Genomic DNA, 19,215 nt, shown 5'->3' with positions numbered 1-19,215 from the left:
ATATCTTTAAAATTTTAATCTTTAACAATCATAGGTAACTCACACTAATTTAATAATATTAATAAATAAATTTATCAACTTACATTTGATGAACCATATAAATGAACTAATAAAATTAACATAGTATTCATTCTTCTATGTTTACAGTAACAATATTCAACATTTAAGTCAGACTGACTTTCATTATCGGAGAGTCAATCTAACTACATACATAACTTATTTTTTTCAAAAGTCAAAATAAATAACATTACCTGTTATTTATTTTGATCCCTAGTTAATCTGATCACCTAGTGTCTTTGTTTTATATAATAGCAGATTCATCCCAACATTTTAAACTTATCTGCAAGTGATTCACATAGTGTTACAAAATTAAATTCTCTAGATATTTTATAATAAATTTTGTGCATTTATAAGTCATTTAACAAAGTTTTTGTATTGCAACATAAAAAAATGTGTTTTTTGACAATAGTACAGGCAATTTGTCATCAAAATAGGCTATATTTGAAAATCCTTACCTACCGATTGATCTTTTGTCCATGCGTTAGGGGTGATGGAAGCTTAACTCCAGATTTTTAACATCCCCTCTCCCATACATTTTTGAAAAACTCAAAAAGTTTTTGAATGCGTTTTTCTCTGAATCTATGCATTTTAGAGAAAATTTTTTCAAACAAAAAATGTAGAGGACATTCTCCTCTACAATTATGTCTTTGAAGTTATGCTGTATAATTTGAAATTGAAATACTAGGTGGCGCTGAAGTTGTAAAAAACCTTGTAAACGACTAGACCGGTTACGAATTCACAACATTTGGACGGCCCAATTCACAACATTTTCACACTTTCACAAGCTACAGCTCCAAAACGGTAAGTCGTACAAGAAAATTGTTTAAATAAAAGTTGTCTGTTTTTTGAGATTAACAACTTTTCCAAATGCAATACAGACAAAAACAATTTTTTTAAACTTGTAAAAACCACATTTTTTACAACTTCAGCGCGACCTAGTAATTCAATTTCAAATCATACGGCATAACTTCAAAAACATTAATTGTAGAGGAGAATGTCCTCTACATTTTTTGTTTGAAAAACTTTTCTCTAAAATGCATAGATTCAGAGAAAAACGCATTTTAAAAACTTTTTGAGTTTTTCAAAAATCTACGGGAGGGGGATGTTAAAAATCTGGAGTTAAGCTTCCCTCATCACCCTAACATATGGAAAAAACATCAATTGGTAGGTTATTTTCAAATAAAAATACAAATTGACTGTACTACAATTTGTTTTGTTTTACTCAGATATTACGAAAACTACTGGAGATATGATTCTGGAATGTGTTTTATTCAAATTGTCAGGTTAAAAATCATAAAGACGATCAAGTTTACCCCTTAATTTGGGTTTCTAGAGTTTCAGTATAGTTTTATTTCACTCTCTGCCCAGAAATTAGGGTGCTAAATTTTTTGCTAGCCATAACTGACTAATGGTACATTTCTGGACCCATGTTTATATGAATTTTTTTCACTAGTAGAATGAGCTCAGAAAGTGCCATTAACACTATGTGAATCACTGTATATTGCTTGGATTGTTTTACATTATTCTATGTAAAACAATTTATGGGAAAATTTTTATCTATGTTGTAAATTAAACTCCAGATCTTAGTACAGAATGTTATATTAACCACTAAAGTAATAGGACAGCCATTGCTTTCCTATTATAAGGTACTGTAAAACTTATTAACTACAACTTATCAATAATTATATATATATTATTTTACTGAAATTCTTTCTAACATTCATATTATTCCTCTGTACTGTTAATTATATTTAAATTCTATTAAATATATCACCTAGTACAAAATATTGAGATAAGGCACATTTAAGTATTTTCATGAATAATTAATGTAAGATATGTCTTATCTCAATATTCTGTACTAGGTGGTTATTTTATTTAAATTTAAGTATATACATCCCGCTGGATTGGTCTAGTGGTGAACGCATTTTCACAAATCAGCTGATTTCAAAGTCAAGAGTTTCAATGTTCAAATCCTAGAAAAGGCAGATTTGAATACTAGAACGTGGATACCAGTGTTCTTTGGTGGTTGGGTTTCAATTAATCACACATCTCAGAAATGGTCAACCTGAGACTGTCCAAGACTACACTTCACTTACACTCATACATACCATCCTCTAAAGTAATACCTGATGTATTACAATATTAGGTAGATTTATGACAATATATAATAGGTTGAATAATGATAATAAAACAAATGAAAATACTAGATTTTAACGATTAAATTATTCCAGTATGGATAGAAAAATTACATGGATGTTTATAATACATTTAACCAATATGCATATAACCAAATGTACATAACACAATTTAAACCATTATTTGTTTCGGTTCCGCCTGGCAGCTAATGAGTTGTGCGTCTGCAGGAAGGTCCAGTCGAACGAACACATGATGTTTGACTGCCAAGCTCTTGGGAGCGAGGGGGGCAGAACTCAGGCCAACCTGGAACTTAGAGGTCAAAGGGAAAATTGGCCACTCATAAGCAGTGAGTCAGTGTCGCAAGAGCTGCACTGTCAGACCATGTGGGCATTCCTTGATGCCGTTGCTTTGTTCAACCAGCACCAGTAGTTTATCGAAGAGAAAAACTCCTACCTCGCTGCTGTGGGAAGCTACCTGAGAATTACAGCTGGCCACCAGTCAACTGATCCAAGCGCTTTAAAATGGTGGACAGGTACTTGCTGGCATTCAGAAAACAAGGCGTGGCAGCGCATTACTGTCTTGATGATAAAAATTTATTTTCATATATATTTTTAGTAGTTGACAGGGTGTGCCTACCCATTTTAGTTATATATGACAAGTGAGCAGTTGGGTTACACAAGCAACTGGTGTAATAGACTGTGCTTATATCGTTCACGCAATTAGGTTAGCTCAGGGGGCTATCAGGAACTAGGTCACTTAACTGTTTTAAGATACAGTAGCCCTTCGACGCACAGACATTCAGTCTCATGATTTAGGGCAATCGAATGGGGTGGTGGCGAGAGAAATGCCAGTAAATTCAAGCCCTCTGATAAGTCTACTGGTGAAATTGGTGAGCCATCCCTTTGGAATACATGAAACAAATGATCTGCACTTAACTAGCTCGTTTTAAAGCGCAATGTAATCACCCAACTTTTGATGTGGCGTTCTCTAACCCACATATGAATCAATACCAGAAACAGCCAAGATCTATTGCTTTGCTAGGCATAAGGCTCTAAGGAGCTAGGCTAGGCACTAAGGAGTTCAGCACCTTTTCTTAGCTCTAAATAATTACTTCCAGTTCTTACTGTTTTTCCATGTTATTACCTCTCTTGGCGGCCTTCTATTGTTAATTACTGCTTTTGTTTTTGTCAGTATAAAAATAATAATAACACAAATCTGGTTATGTTACAAGAAGAATTTTATAATATTATAAATAGTTTGAATCCTAATGTTATAGTTTATACAGACGCTCTAAAAATGTTAATTCTGTTGGTTGTGATTTTGTGGTTGGCAACAGAACATATATTTTTGCCCTTCCCAGCATTGACAGTATATTTTTTGCGAAGGTGTATGCTGTTAATAAGGCCTAAAAATATAATAGCACAACATTTCAACACATACTTGTCTGCTCAGTTTCCATGAGTGCCTTACAAATGATTAGTGACATGAACTCCAGAGTCTGTATTGTATATGAGATTCAGAGTCTTATTTCTCAAATGACTCAGTGTAATACAACTGTGAGCTTCTGCTGGATTCCTAGCCATAATGTAATTTCAGGCAATGAGCATGCTGATAATGCAGCAAAAGAAGTTTGCCTTCTTTCACCAGACGTATCTTCTCAAATGATCTTATCTGTTTTCTGAAGAGGGTGGTTCATGATGAGGCAAAGTGACATCAACAATAAACTTCGTCCAGTTAAGAACACTGTGTTCCACCGTTTTTTCATGTTTTTTTTTCAAAACATGAATAAAACACAACTCCTCATGCAGAAATAATTGTCAAGAGGAGGTTGTTTTGTGCCATGTGCAAATAGGCCACACCAAGATCACTCATGGATATCTGATGACACAACAGATGCACCCAACAGCGAGCACGTTTGTGCTCGCTGTGACTGCCAAGTAACTGTGCACCACATCCTTGTGGATTGTATCTGCTATGCAGCACTGCATCCCAAATTTAAACTAGGGGCTGACATGAGAAATAAGTTTAGGAACAATGAAACAATATTATCTAATCTTTTACGATTTCTAAGAGTCATCTGTTTATATTCAAATATTTGTGTATTCCAGAGTAACTTTCAGCTATTTATACCATTTGGCATATAAAAAATGATAATTTTATTGTTTTAATTTAGATTATTGATGTAATACTTCATTGTGGTTTTATTTCATTTTTTGGGTTTTTAGTTTAATTTTTAATATTTATTTATGTACTATATAAATATTGTATCTGAGCGTTGATAACAACATTTTGTTTAGTGCACAGGAAAAAATCAAGGATTCAGTTGTTTAAAGATACTCTAAAAAAAACTGAAAAGTTGTTTTTAATCATAGCAGTTTGCTACAAGATTTACATCAGCAAATACAAAAATTTTTAAAAACTTTCTTTCTAAAGAAACTAACTTTCCTAAAGAAATAAATATTGCATGTAATTCAGATATTTGTAACAATCGCTGTAGAAGTGTTTATACTCGTTCCATTTTCTTTATGAAACACACAGTACAGATTGTACTCATAACAATACATATGTTATATTTGCTCTACCAAGTACCCATGTTATTTGAAAAATTACATTTATCGTGAAACTTTACACCTGAACTAATCTGCTATTAAAAATTAGTATCAGATTTTATTTAAAAACATTTAAGTCTACTATAAATATCCAAAACTTTTTTAAAAAAGCTGATAACATAGTTGTAGAACTTTCCTGTTGCAGCTTTTTTCTGATCCACGGCTTAGACACACGCACACAACATATTTTAAAATATTTACAATTTTATTTAAATATAATATTTTTTGTACAGATGTACATCAACACTACACTAGCACTCCTTGTGGTGAAAGGGGGTATTATAGACACAGTATACCCACTTAGCCACTAGTTTAGAGCATTTTTTTGGTGGGGGAGAGATTTTGAAAAAAATTTTTTTGGCAAATATTATTACTTTTCAATTGTTAACAAATCTGTCTAAGAAAAATAAGATCTTAATTCAGTGAAATCTCAAGATACTGACGGTTACCTTGCTCTACACCTTACCCCCTTGATATTTTAAGATGAAATTTTAATGGCATCAATGCCATTATACAGAAGCAATTTAATACCCCATATATAGAAGTAATCTGACCAATTTTGGTCCAAACTAGTCCAGTAGTTCTGGAGGTATAAGGTGTGAGACACTGAACATCCATGCACACATATGAACATCCAAAAAATTTACATTTTGATTTCTGGGTTCCTTAGTTGTCAAACTGTCAAGATCCGGTGAAAACAGCATATGCCGAAATTGGACCGATTACAATACTCTCCCTTCTACAGCTATAGCTCTGCTATAGTGCGAGATGGGAAAGTAAAAAAGAATTTTAATTTAAAAAAAAAAAGAATTCAGAGATTCAGGCAATCTTTAATCTACTCACCACAACAAAGTTGTAAAGATACCATACACAACATAAGTAATTATATCAACAAACAGTTTACTATGAATATTGTAATGAAAATGAACTATTTTGTATACTTATATCTAAACAAAGAGAATCTTATACATATTTTTATAAACTTATTTAACATGAGGAGGTGGGTGGAATAAGGATAATTTTGCCAAAATGCCCTTTTTCAGAAAATTTCTTTATTTTATAGCTTGTAATGCTATCTAGCAGACTCTGCCGGAACTATTTCAATACCTATATTGAATGCGAAGGTACAATATTGCTCTTCTTCCAGACAGCAAGGTATTGAAACTATGTTGACGGTACATCAAACCAAACCTTTATAACAGTATTTTGTTTGTACTTTAAACTAACAATAAAATAAGTTCTGTGGACAAAAGTATTAGTTGTGATAGTGACAGTAGTTCTACAATTGATTGTATGAGTAGCATTATATGATTCATCTAAGATAGCAAGAAACAAAGGTTACCAGAAGTTAAAACAAATCTTCTTGGAAGAGTACACAATAGTACGAAGAAAAGAAACACAAACATGAATCATATCAAAATGCAAAAGGTACCAGAATAAAAGCTAAGAAGTTTAAATGTGCCAAATCAATCAGGATCAAAAGTATATTCTTTTGATCTTTTTGAGACATCGGTAATAAAAACAATCAGGACCAAATTGTGGTACATTCTTTAGTACCTTGCACACCTAAGAGAATAAATACAAGGTTAGAATCAGTAGCTGATAATATAAAATAAGTGTTGGTTACAATTCTTATGGTGTGAAGAAATTTCTTTCTAGAATTATTGCAAATTTCTGCTAAATGGATGCATATTATCCAGCAAAAATTAAATGAACGGCAAATTAGCATAAAGAACATGAGAGATAAACGTAAAAACAGATCCCACAAGATTAAGAACATGATTTGGAAAATGACTGAAGAACGGTGGGCATCCATTTCATCTTCCCAAAGCCACTATTCCTTACAAAAAACAAGAACATTATAATATGATAATCCTGAACTTAGTGTTAAAAGACCACACAAGCTTTTTCAGGAATATTTAAAGAAAAAACTAATAAGTATTTCAAAATGAAATATGAAACATGCCATAGGTATTTTAAAAAATTAATTCTTAATACGCACTTAGACAACCAAGTGACATTTGCGATTTCTGTAGTCAGTGTAAAATCACTCTTAAAGAAAATGCCAATATTACATGTAAGATGAAATATGATCTACATTTGAAAAAAATGTAAAAGTACAAAGAGATAAAATAAAACTATATATCACAATATGTAAATGATAAATCGTTATTAATTCTTGAATTTGATTTCAGGGAATACAGGCCTCTTCCAAAACTGATAGTTAATGCTTAGTTTTATAAGAGACTACTGTGATTTTATATATTTAATATTCATACAAACAATGATAATTCAAGTTGTTTTTATTGATATTTAGAGAATGAAGGGGATGAAAACTGTGACAGTGTTTGTTCGTTGTTGTATGACTGCATACGATTAATCTGTCTACAAGTAGAATTGTTTTCTTATGCTATGGGAGCACAAAATAAAAGTGTTCAGTGTCAAAATTTTTAGCTTGCCTATCAAAAAATGTTATCTGTTGAAATAGAGCATGATAAAGAATGGTAATTACTGTTTTCATTCAGTTTAATAAATTATGAATATAATCTTTACTAATGAGGTGTGAATTTTCAAATGCATTTATATCGGAACTACTGTTTAGCAAAATTGCCCTTCTTCCACCCAGCTCATCATATACAATTATTTCTTGACAATTTTTCTAAAAGATTTTTTAGACAAGATTGACAATGAAAGCTAAAATTTTAACAGTATTACTATCTTTTATTAATAAAAATTTACTTTTTTTTAACAAGAAAAAATATTTTGTTTAAATCGTACAAATAATTAAAATCTGATTAAAAACTGAATATTCTAAGACTGAATCACTGGTATTGCAATAGTTATTACAGCCATAATAATATAATAAAATACAAGAGTAAAACTTAAGAAATCTATATACATTATTAAAAAAGTGATTTTATGGTATTAAACAAATTTTGTTTGCAACCACTACTATTTGATTTCAACATATCGACTTCAGAAGGTAGTAATGAAGCTAAAAATGTTTCAAAGTTTGAAGACTTATTAATATACTGAATACAACGTGCAATTTTTTTAATTAATAATTCTTTTGATAATTCACTGTTATTAACATATAATTCACAATAACGTATACAGTAAATAGGCTCTCTAACATTACAATATCTCCGATAGACTAATGCGAATGAATTTTTAACATCTGAAAAATTCAATAATACATTTAAATAAAATGGTAATCATAGACTTGCATATACACAGACACACAATCACCTACACAGTATATAATACAGTGACTAACTCATATTATCTAATAAATATTTTATCATGTGCACACTGTGTATCAAAAAGATTCATCTGATTTCAAAAGGTTTTATTTTTTAAACAAATGAATATACATGTTTGAATATGAAATTTTACCTATTTACAATTTTCACAAATGCTCAATACGGTCCCCTTCGGATACAGCTGCAGTTATATGGTTTTGTAGTTTTTCTACAATTGCTGGAAGAGGTGGCATATAAATATAATTTTACACAAATCCCCCCCTCACAAGAAGCAAAAAAATCGCACATAGTTGACATGAGATCAGGGTAAAATGTCAAATTAGCAGATACCTTATGGCCAATCTGCAAATTCAAGCATTTCTTAACAATGAGCTTCTACAATGATAGATAGTGGTGTTCCATCTTGCTGAAGATTGTATTTATTAGAATATGCTTGTAACTGTGAGAAAAGTCAGTTTTGCAAAATTTCCAGATATGAGTTTTCCATAACGCTGTTTTCCACAGACCGTAAACCTTTTTTTGAGTAACAGCGCAGAAGACATTGAGTTTTGGATAGTCTTTCTCATGCTCAACTGTTGCATGTAGCGACTCTGATCCCCCATATCCTATGTTATGGCAATTCACCTTTCCACTTAGATGAGATGTGGCCTCATTTTTTCCTGCTTGTCGAGGATGAATTCACAAAATTCCACACGTCATTGTTCATTACCTCAGTAGAGGGCTTGTACCAATTGTTGGAGTGCTCAACATTTTCATTCGATCCACAGGGGGCAACCTGCTGATTTCGCTTTACTTAAACATTATGTTTCTTGAAACTGGTTGGTGCCAACATCAAATGCTCTGAGCAGTAGGATGTATTGTCAATGAAAATCTTGCTGCACGCTTGTCACAGACTTGCAACTGTTAAAGCAGAGGACACAGAATATTCTCTGTTGGAGGGTTGCCATAATGATGCAAACTATAAGAAACATATTACAAGGAAGACACCTGCTGGCAATCAAGTGTAACTCTAGAATTCCCTCTTTTATATGCTAAATGATTCGTTAATTAGTGGTGAACGATTGCAGAGTTAAAACCTTTTGAAATCAGATTGATCTCTTAGGTATATTCTGTTATTTTATTTGCAAACAATGTAAGACTAAAATTGCTTTCTTAAGGTGAAGTGAATGCTCAATTTTAATTTATTGCAGATCAAAAAAAGAACTTTATACATATAGGTTATTATAAATGAAATTTTAACTTTCGACAACTTATTAAAAGTTTACTTTTTAAGAGTTGATATAGTTTTAATACTTTTTTAGTTTTTAAAATACTATTAATCAATACAAACCATCATCATCCTGTATTCTATAACTCTTTTTAGTTCAGCAAGAGATATAGTGGTAAGATGTTTGTATGGTTTACCATCTGCAATCTTAGAATACCTATTTTCTTTTTCACCAGCCAAAATAAGAGATTTTACACTTTTTCTTACACGACAAACCTGTTTAACAAGAATACAATAACTAAAGTGATAAAACTTCATAAATTTCTTAACTAAATACTTAAAAAAGAGATGAATCAAACAGAACTTTTTACGCAGAATTCAAATATAATTTTAGAATTTGCACAAAAGAATGTAGATGTAAACATTACAATTATTTAAAATTTCAGTATTAAGTATTTAAAATACATACTCACACACGATTATTTTACCCAAAAAGTATTATCATAGTCATAAGAAATGTTGTAGGCTTCAGAAAGATATGTTATAATAAAATTTTAAAAGATTATACAGTATTTCTTTGTTGCTGTCTGCCATGTGATTCTTGAAGAAATTCTGGCAAGAACTCTTAAAACGTCTACGCAGTATTGTTCTGCTTTATTTAATGTATTGCAAAGTTCTAACATTTAATTTGATCTTAGTTGAGATCCTATTTAATCATCTAATCCTCTTTAATCTTTGAATTATTAACCTTGTTTATTAACTATGCATCCTTTTCTCAAAGATTCTCATAAACAAGTTTTACATGTGGGTCCTTTTTAATCAACAACTTATGTATTGGCAACATTCTTCTTTGCTGGGGTTAGTTATGCGGTGGTTTAGTATAAACTACACCACAAATTCTACATAAATTGCAACATACACAATTACACAGCAACATAACACCACCTTACACTGTTCTTCTTACACGTACAGTTGGTGGTGTTATGACATCTTACAAAATCCAACTGTAACTCAAGGTGGAAACTAGTATGTAATAAAAACTAGTAATGTAACACAGAGTGGTAAGTTATCTAATGTAAGATTTCTTACTAAAATGTAAGTTCCTTCTGTAAGGTTTCTCACTTTTTAAATAAACATGAGCTTGCAACTCATGATTCTCCCATTTTAATAAACAAATACGTAGCAACAATTTCTGGCTCGCCTAAATCAATTAAAAAGCTTAGGAGTGACCACTGTTGATTGAGGTGAACGACGATGCACAGAGTCAGAAACTCGTATACCTTAGATACACAGGAAACATTGAAGTAATGAGTGAGTAACAATAGTGGAACCACATAATACACTAAATTCCAGCAAGGGAGTAATTTTTTACCATGACTTGTCTAGCATCATGAAGAAGAATGCAGATTCATTTAACCTAACCTTTTCTGCTCCAACTGTTCTCGAGAGAATAAGAGCTCTGTCTGTGTGCAACTAAACATACCAAGACGCTCCTTTCAGTGTCAGGGTTTTGGTCACAACAAAAATTGGTTGCACCAAGGAGCAAGTTTTTGAATGTTGTAGCATTTGATTGTTTGTGGTCTCCTTCTCGCAGTGAGGATATTGAAATCCTAATAAAGGAAGAGAATCCTTTAATACTGTGTCTGCAGGAGACTCACCTCCATCCCACAAATACGTCTGCGAAAGATGTGGCTATCAAACTGAGGGTAAATGGCGCCAATATCTACACGGATTTGTTGCAAGCGGAATATGGGAGAGTATTACAATTTTCATTAGACTTTCACCTTCACATACTATGCACTTTCTCTTTAGCCTCAAGAACCACCGTAATATATTACAGAATGAGGGTAAGGTATTACTGTATGAATGTAAATGAAGTATAGTCTGATACAGTCTCAGGTCAACCATTCCTGAGGTGTGTGATTAATTGAAACTCAACCACCAAAGAAAACGATCTCTTATTCAAATCTGTATGAAATTGTCTTTACTAGACAAAAAACTGTATGAATGTAAATGAAGTATAGTCTGATACAGTCTCAGGTCAACCATTCCTGAGGTGTGTGATTAATTGAAACTCAACCACCAAAGAAAACGATCTCTTATTCAAATCTGTATGAAATTGTCTTTACTAGACAAAAACTGTCTTTACTAGGATTTGAACCTTAGAACTCTCGACTTTGAAATCAGCTGATTTGCGATGAGTTCACCATGAGAGCAACCCAGTGAATTCATTCTCTGCTCCTAAACGAAATCGTAATAACCGCCCATATTCTGATAGCGACAAACATCCCTGTCAGTGAAGGTATTGGCGCCAATTAAAATGAATATATGCATATTCAGATATCAATGAGGATTCCCAAATTCCTTTTCAATGCCCATTATGGGCCTCATCATGTTCTTCCCATGGCACTATAATTGTAGTTGATCAACTGAGGCAGAATTCATCAGGCACATTTTCATGCATCAATCTATCCTTGTGTTCAGCAACCTTACTCCCACATCTTAACTTGTGCTCAAAAACTTCTTTGGAAGCAATCATAGACTGGTTGTCATCTCGGTCGATAATAGTGTAGTGTTGCCTCGGAATCAGCTATGCAGATGGGTGGTTGGGAAAGCAGACTGAATCAGGTACAAAATTCATTTAGCCATGAATTTTAACGCGCTCCATCAACTTTCCAATTTTGCATACCTGCTTAAGGGCAAGTGACTATATCCAACTAGGAAAACCAAGGCAGCCTGCTGCTCCTTAGTGTAAAGAAGACTGTGGAGTGCATTAAGGGAACGTTGCATGGCTAAATTATGTCAATACCATTTCTCGGACAACTCCATCATTAGTTATTTGGAGAAAAGTACAGGCAGTGTATGGATCAGGACAGTCACCATTGTCGATTAGACTGGAAAGCAACAGCACCCTCGATACCATGCCAATTGATATAGCTAACCCGTTTGGTTACTCTTTTGCAGTTTCAGAAACCTCCCACTGTCCTAAGTTTATGAGCTATAAGTTGTGTTGCAAGTTTAAATTAGGGGCTGACATGCAAAGTATGTTGGGGAACAATGAAACAATGTTATCTAATCTTTTATGGTTTCTCAGGCTGTCAGTTTATATTCAAATATTTGAGTATTCAGTAATGGCTTTCAGCTATTTATACCATTTGACATAGAGCAGATGGTAATTTTATTGCTTTTAATTTAGATTATTGATGTAATATATATCATTGTGGTTTTTTATTTCACTTTTTGGGTGTTAGATTTTAATTTATTTTTTATTGTTAATTTTTAATATTTATTTACATATTATATAAATATCATATCCAGGCACTGATAATGACACCTCCTCTTTGTGCGCCCAGAAATAAAATTGAAGTTCAAACAACAGAGCTCACTTTTGACACCACAAAACATTATATGTGTATTCTTTATATATCATATTATCCTACAGAAGTTTTATGCACTAATAGGTCTCGTTCATTTCAGTGGTATATTGATGAAAACTTACTTCCACGGTGGAATAACTCAGCTTTTAAATAATTTTAGGTGAATAAATAGAAATACTTTTCTGATTTGTGATTAATGGCCAGGCGATTCCATTGTGGATAATTATAATTGTAAAAATAAATTTACATTCAAGTAAAATCTTTAAAGTTATTATGCAAAATTCTAAAAACATGCACTTTATTATGCGGAAGAGATTCCAGTCTTTCAATCTCAAGCCTACAAGTCCTTCTTGCCCCTTGTTAAAGTACAAAGAAAATAAATAAATTTCAGAATTTTAAAGATTATTTCCATTGAGATTTACATAGAATTACAATTTAATAATGTTTTAACACTTTCACTTCCATCATTTCAGTTAAAAACTGAAATATGCAAGTGAATTTTTTCACTACCAAGTGTTTATATTATAATAATTACTTGGTGGTAATTTTTTGTTTGAAATACTATTAAAAAAATGGCTCAATCAGAATATAATGTTTAAAAATGGTACACTATGTTTACTGTTCAAACATTGTTGGAATTTACAACTTACATCAATTAATTCATTTTTCTTAATAAAAAATTTTTCAAACTGATGATTTTTTTTAATAAGTATAAATATTGTTTGTTTCTGCTTTAGAAATTTCTATTCCACTTACTATTGGTAAACATTTACTTTATTAGTAAATATATACTCAGATGTTTAGGTGAAACTTTTATGAAAATTGTGGTAGAAAAAATATTATTATTTTTGTATTCAGTCATGTGTCTGGTTTGATGGAGTTCTCCAAGATTCCCTATCTAATGCAAGTTGTTTCATTTCGGTATAACCCCTACATCCTACATCCCTAACAATTTGTTTTACTATTCCAAATGTTGCCTGCCTACACAATTTTTCCCTTCTACCTGTCCCTCCAATATTAAAGCAATTAATAAATCCTGTAAATGTTAGCAATTGCTCTTCTATCTCTGTATTTGAACCCTAATTTTTTTTAAATGCTGAACATTTTATTTCAGTCTACATTATCGAATGCCTTTTCTAGGTCCATAAATGCCAAGTATGTTGTTGTTTTTCTTTAATATTCCTTCTACTATTAATCCGAGTGCTAAAATTGCTTCCTTTGTCCCTATACTTTCCCCGAAACCAAATTAGTCTTCTCCTAACACTTCTTCCACTCTCCTCCAATTCTTCTGTACAGAATCCTAGTTAAGATTTTTGATGCATAACTAGTTAAGCTAATTGTTCTGTATTCTTCACATTTATCTGCTCCTGCTTTCAGAAAAAAATATAAATTATAAACAATAAATTAACAAATCTAATATACTGAACTGATAATACAAACAAAACAGATGAAAAAAATTACTTAACTGTCTTGACTGCAGATATTTGAGCTGTAGTAATAATAGCAATAGATTGATTTTAACAAAAAACATAACTCATAAGGATAAAAATAAAAATAAATTAAAATTAGGTTTTACCTTACAAAGTTATTAATTATACTTTATATTTTCTAATAAAAGAAAAAAAAATTGAGGCTTTTGAAGTAATAAAGATATTTCTTTCTCCTAGAGCCATAACTGAAAAATTGCATTATAATGTAATAATTTGTTCTTGATGATTTTCTACATACTATAGTCTTGTGGACTACGTATCATGGCAAAAATTTTGAAGAAATTATTTTTTTATATATTATTTACAATTTTTTTTTTTAAATAAATAGATAAAGGAACTTTTATACTGAAAACAAAATAATAAAATAAAAAAGGCAATAAAATGAAATATATTATTAAATTATGTAAATTTCTTTTCCATCTCTGTATATAAGTAAACATAAATAATTGCATATTTTGATATTTTGTACAAATAAAAAGTATTTTTCAAAGGATGCAAAGATTTTTTCTAATATTGAATCCTTTCATAATGTTTTTTTATTTACTATTTAGAATATGTTCAGAATTTTTTTAAATTATTTAACAGTATTCTAATTCAGAAATTAAATTTAAAAAGTGTATGTACCAAAGCTAAGAAATGATAAAATGAAAAAAAAATCTTTGAAGAGGTTTATTATAACACAGGAACAATTTTTTTTAACTCGAGCAAACTCTACTAATATAAAGAAATGAGTCTTACAGTGTGCCAGAACATTCAAACTAATACATAATTTTTTTGCCTGAAATGAAGGACAACAGAATTGCTTGTTTTGTACATGTCAATGACATTATGATATCAGCACATTACTTCACACTTAACTGACTGAATAATGCTTTGACAACAGCACTAATACGCTGAAGTAATGATTATTACAATAAAAGATTAAAACATTTTTACATTTTTTCATTAAATAATATCAGAAAACAAGAAGAATAAAAGAAAATCTCCATTTGATGCCATCTTACCAGTCAATTCTTCACCAAAAAATTTAATAATCAAAGACCGATTTGATGAAATAAGGTTGGCCTGTAGAATAAATTTTTAATTTATAATCAAATTTTAACAATAAGAATATTATTAATTTTCTTATGAATTATAAATTTAATCTGACGGATTCTGGTACAAAAAAATGTATATATAATTTTAAAAAAATCATTGAATTTATTAAGTAAAATATACTGTTTTATTTACTTATAAATACTTCATTCTCTTTGATTTCTTTTTTTGCAGTAACAGTGAACAATTCTACAGAGGTAACAAAATTCTACAAAGAAATTTACACTAATTCTCATACTCAGAAATTGCTTCTCAAACTTATTTATAAATTAAATTAACAAATAATTACTTGCAGGGCAATTCATGATGGAATTATAAATTTCAAATAATGAACAAAGCTTTTCAGTTTGTGCTTTATCAGCATTCATAATTCCCAGTATGTCCTCCACTGTTTTTAAAGCAACCTGTATTTTTGACTGAGCAGAACTGTTTACAGTTGAAGTATGAAGCATATCTGAAAATATGATTACAATATGAGAATTTTAGCAAAATTTATTATTTTTTTTTTAAATAAAAAAAAATTATAAATAATATATTTTTTCTACAAATTGAAGTATAATAATTTACCAATCATCCAAAAATCAAATTTATTCTAAGTACGTTTAAAACCAAAATTAAAAATCGCTACTTTTTGCTGAACAGTATGGCAAACATGATATAACATTAAAATTAATAAAAACTATTAAACTCAATTCATGGAAATTCTTCTACCACAGGACCCTTCAGAGCTAATTAGCAGCTCCTTCTTCAATGGAGTTAACAGAGACACTTGTTACTGAGGTCCATCATAAAACATTCATTATTAGATCTCCTTCAATGTAATTGAACAATATATTCGATTTAAGTTATAATTGCTTGTTTTTTGTCAAATGTTTTCATAAGTTGTTCTTGTCAAATCAGTTCTTGATTTTTATGTGTAATATGAAAAATTATCATATTTTATGTCTCTGTAAATGTATTCTGTTTCTACGAGATGAAGTGGCAAGATGTATTCTGTTTTTGTATGTTTCTTCAATCTAAGGCTGAAAGTGAATTCTGTCAATTCACTGTATTATTCAGTGCAATTACTGCAGTTTAATTAATATAATCTAAGTTGCTGAGATAGTGTATGTTTTGTTTTAAAGTGGTAAAAAAATCTTCTTTCCTTAAAATATTGTCAATTTTGTATAATTATAAAGAAGTGAATGTACAGAGTGATTCAAAGAAACGGGAAATTTTGAAAGTTGTGTTGTGAGCTGTGGGTGATTGGTACCACTTGATAAGTGGCGCCAGCCTCTCTAACCTAACCTGCCATTTAGTTGTCATGAATCCTTGAAGTGGTGCGCAACGTGCATTTGCTATCAAAGCGTTTTACAAAAACAATGACAGTGTGGAGGGAGCGCGTAGAAAATTTTGCCATCATTTTAATCTGAAATGCCACGACCGTGTTCAGTCAGCACATGCAATTAAAACATGGATATCTAATTTTAAGGAAACTGGTTCGGCAATGAAAAAGAAACCTCCAGGCCGTGAGCAAACCGTCCGTACACCACACAATGTTCAAGCTTTACAAGATGCTGTCACACGAAGTCCACATCGGTCAATCCGTCGTCTCTCAGCATCTTTACAATCGCATAGTTCAAGTGTTCGAAGAATGTTAGTGAAGGACTTGCAATACCCCATCCATACAAGTTGCAGATCGTCCAGGAACTGAAACCGATCCGAAGCAATTGCGGAAATTCTAGTTGAGATGTTACGTCAAACCATGAACAATTTAACGAAGAGACTTCCTGAGTGTTTATGTAGAAGAGGAGGTCACCTGGAAGATGTCATCTTTAAAAAATAAACTAAAATGTATGTATCCTAAAATGGCAACATTTGTACAATTACATGAAATAAAATTCAATTTCTAAAAAAAATTTTCATTATTTAACTTTTTAAATTTCCCATTTCTTTGAATCACTCTGTATTACAAATCTAAATACATATAACAGCAATTTAATTTTGGTAGTGTATGTTCTGTATTTCGATAACGTAGACTGGAATAAAATGTTCAGCATTTTAAAAAAATTAGTGTTCAAATACAGAGATAGAAGAACAATTGCTAACATGTACGGGAACCAAACAGCAACAGTAACAATTGAAGAACAGAAGAAAGAAGCTGTAATAAGAAAGCGAGTCCGACAAGGATGTTCCCTATCTCCGTTACTTTTTAATCTTTACATGGAACTAGCAGTTAATGATGTTAAAGAACAATTTAGATTCGGAGTAACAGTACACGGTGAAAAGATAAAGATGCTACGATTTGCTGATGATATAGTAATTCTAGCCGAGAGTAAAAAGGATTTAGAAGAAATAATGAACGGCATAGATGAAGTTCTACGCAAGAACTATCGCATAAAAATAAATAAGAACAAAACAAAAGTAATGAAATGTAGTAGAAATAACAAAGATGGACCGCTGAATCTGAAAATAGGAGGAGAAAAGATTATGGAGGTAGAAGAATTTTGTTATTTGGGAAGTAGAATTACTAAAGATGGACGAAGCAGGAGCGATATAAAATGCCGAATAGCACAAGCTAAACGAGCCTTCAGTAAGAAATATAATTTGTTTACATCAAAAATTAACTTAAATGTCAGGAAAAGATTTTTGAAAGTGTATGTTTGGAGTGTCGCTTTATATGGAAGTGAAACTTGGACAATCGGAGTATCTGAGAAGAAAAGGTTAGAAGCTTTTGAAATGTGGTGCTATAGGAGAATGTTAAAAATCAGATGGGTGGATAAAGTGACAAATGAAGAGGTATTGCGGCAAACAGATGAAGAAAGAAGCATTTGGAAAAATATAGTTAAAAGAATTGACAGACTTAAAGGCCACATACTAAGGCATCCTGGAATAGTCGCTTTAATATTGGAAGGACAGGTAGAAGGAAAAAATTGTGTAGGCAGGCCACGTTTGGAATATGTAAAACAAATTGTTAGGGATGTAGGATGTAGAGGGTATACTGAAATGAAACGACTAGCACTAGATAGGGAATCTTGGAGAGCTGCATCAAACCAATCAAATGACTGAAGACAAAAAAAAAAAAAACACGTTCTGTATATTCCTAACTTCTGATAAGTATTGCATCAAAACATAAATAAAGTCAGGTACGAATATAAATTTTGAACAGATTTATGGATAATAAGGAGGTTGTTATAAACAGGTCTTCATAAATAGAACTACAACTTTTTTTTAAGTATTAAAATTAAAATACAAGGGTAACTGAAGAAGGAATTTTAGTAGAATATTTTCACAACTTAAGTTAAAGAATATGTTTTGTAAATATGTGGTAGAGACAAAGAGAGATAGAGATGTCAAGATACATATATTGTTTAATACTAAAACAACATGTTTTAAAAGATTCCATTTAATGAAATGTACTTTAGATAAAAAAGAAGAAAACATTTCAGTACTTTAAGTTATTAACTAATTAAGGTTTTCCTTTAACTTACAAATTCAAATTTTTAATTTTGGTAAGTAAAACCTTCCTAGTCATAATACAAAACCAGGAGCATAATATTCCATAAAAGTTTTATAAGTCTATTGGTAAATACATCTAAAAATCTCTCTTTCTAATAAATTTCATTAACAAAACATGCTAAATTTTAAGGTAAGGTGTATATTTATAAATCATAAATTTACTATGATTTATAAAGATTTTATATTAAATAACAATGTAAGAAGAAAATTATACATAAACACGTTTGTTTATTTTATATGGTATGAAGCTGAAAAACAAATTGTTCTAGAACAAGTATGATTGATACTCGTTTTATATTCTTACTTATCTGCAAGAATTAATGTAATTTTTAATGTTAAATGAAATAAAATTAATATTTAAATTGTTTTTTTTTTTCACATAATCGGTTAAGAATAAAAACTGAACATAAAAGGGATAAAAAGTGTAATAATATATTTTTTTTGTTTTGTTTAGAATACAAATTAATCTAATTAAATTAA

The 19,215-nt window shown here is 30.9% G+C and overlaps 1 protein-coding gene across 7 annotated transcripts in view; it reads right to left on the bottom strand.

Moving 5' to 3' along the window:
- Positions 1-4,494: 4,494 nt before the first annotated feature.
- Positions 4,495-19,215, bottom strand: part of LOC142324806 (uncharacterized) — a 58,679-nt gene continuing 43,958 nt past the window's right edge. For 4 of the 7 annotated variants that reach the window (XM_075365822.1, XM_075365821.1, XM_075365823.1 and 1 more), the window contains 3 exons: positions 15,531-15,691; positions 9,399-9,551; positions 4,497-7,983 (listed from right to left, as the gene is read on the bottom strand). In XM_075365822.1, the coding sequence (XP_075221937.1) occupies positions 7,960-7,983; positions 9,399-9,551; positions 15,531-15,689 (336 nt within the window). In that variant the 5' untranslated portion in view covers positions 15,690-15,691 and the 3' untranslated portion in view covers positions 4,497-7,959. Of the gene's footprint in view, positions 7,984-9,398; positions 9,552-15,530; positions 15,692-19,215 lie in introns of those variants that run through there. The other 3 variants (XM_075365824.1, XM_075365825.1, XR_012756395.1) reach the window with 3 other exon arrangements.

Source organism: Lycorma delicatula, chromosome 5 (assembly GCF_047948215.1).
Source record: "Lycorma delicatula isolate Av1 chromosome 5, ASM4794821v1, whole genome shotgun sequence".
Lineage (NCBI taxonomy): Eukaryota > Metazoa > Arthropoda > Insecta > Hemiptera > Fulgoridae > Lycorma > Lycorma delicatula.
The sequence above is the reverse complement of the archived record's forward strand: the minus strand, read 5'-3'. Positions and strand labels throughout refer to the sequence as shown.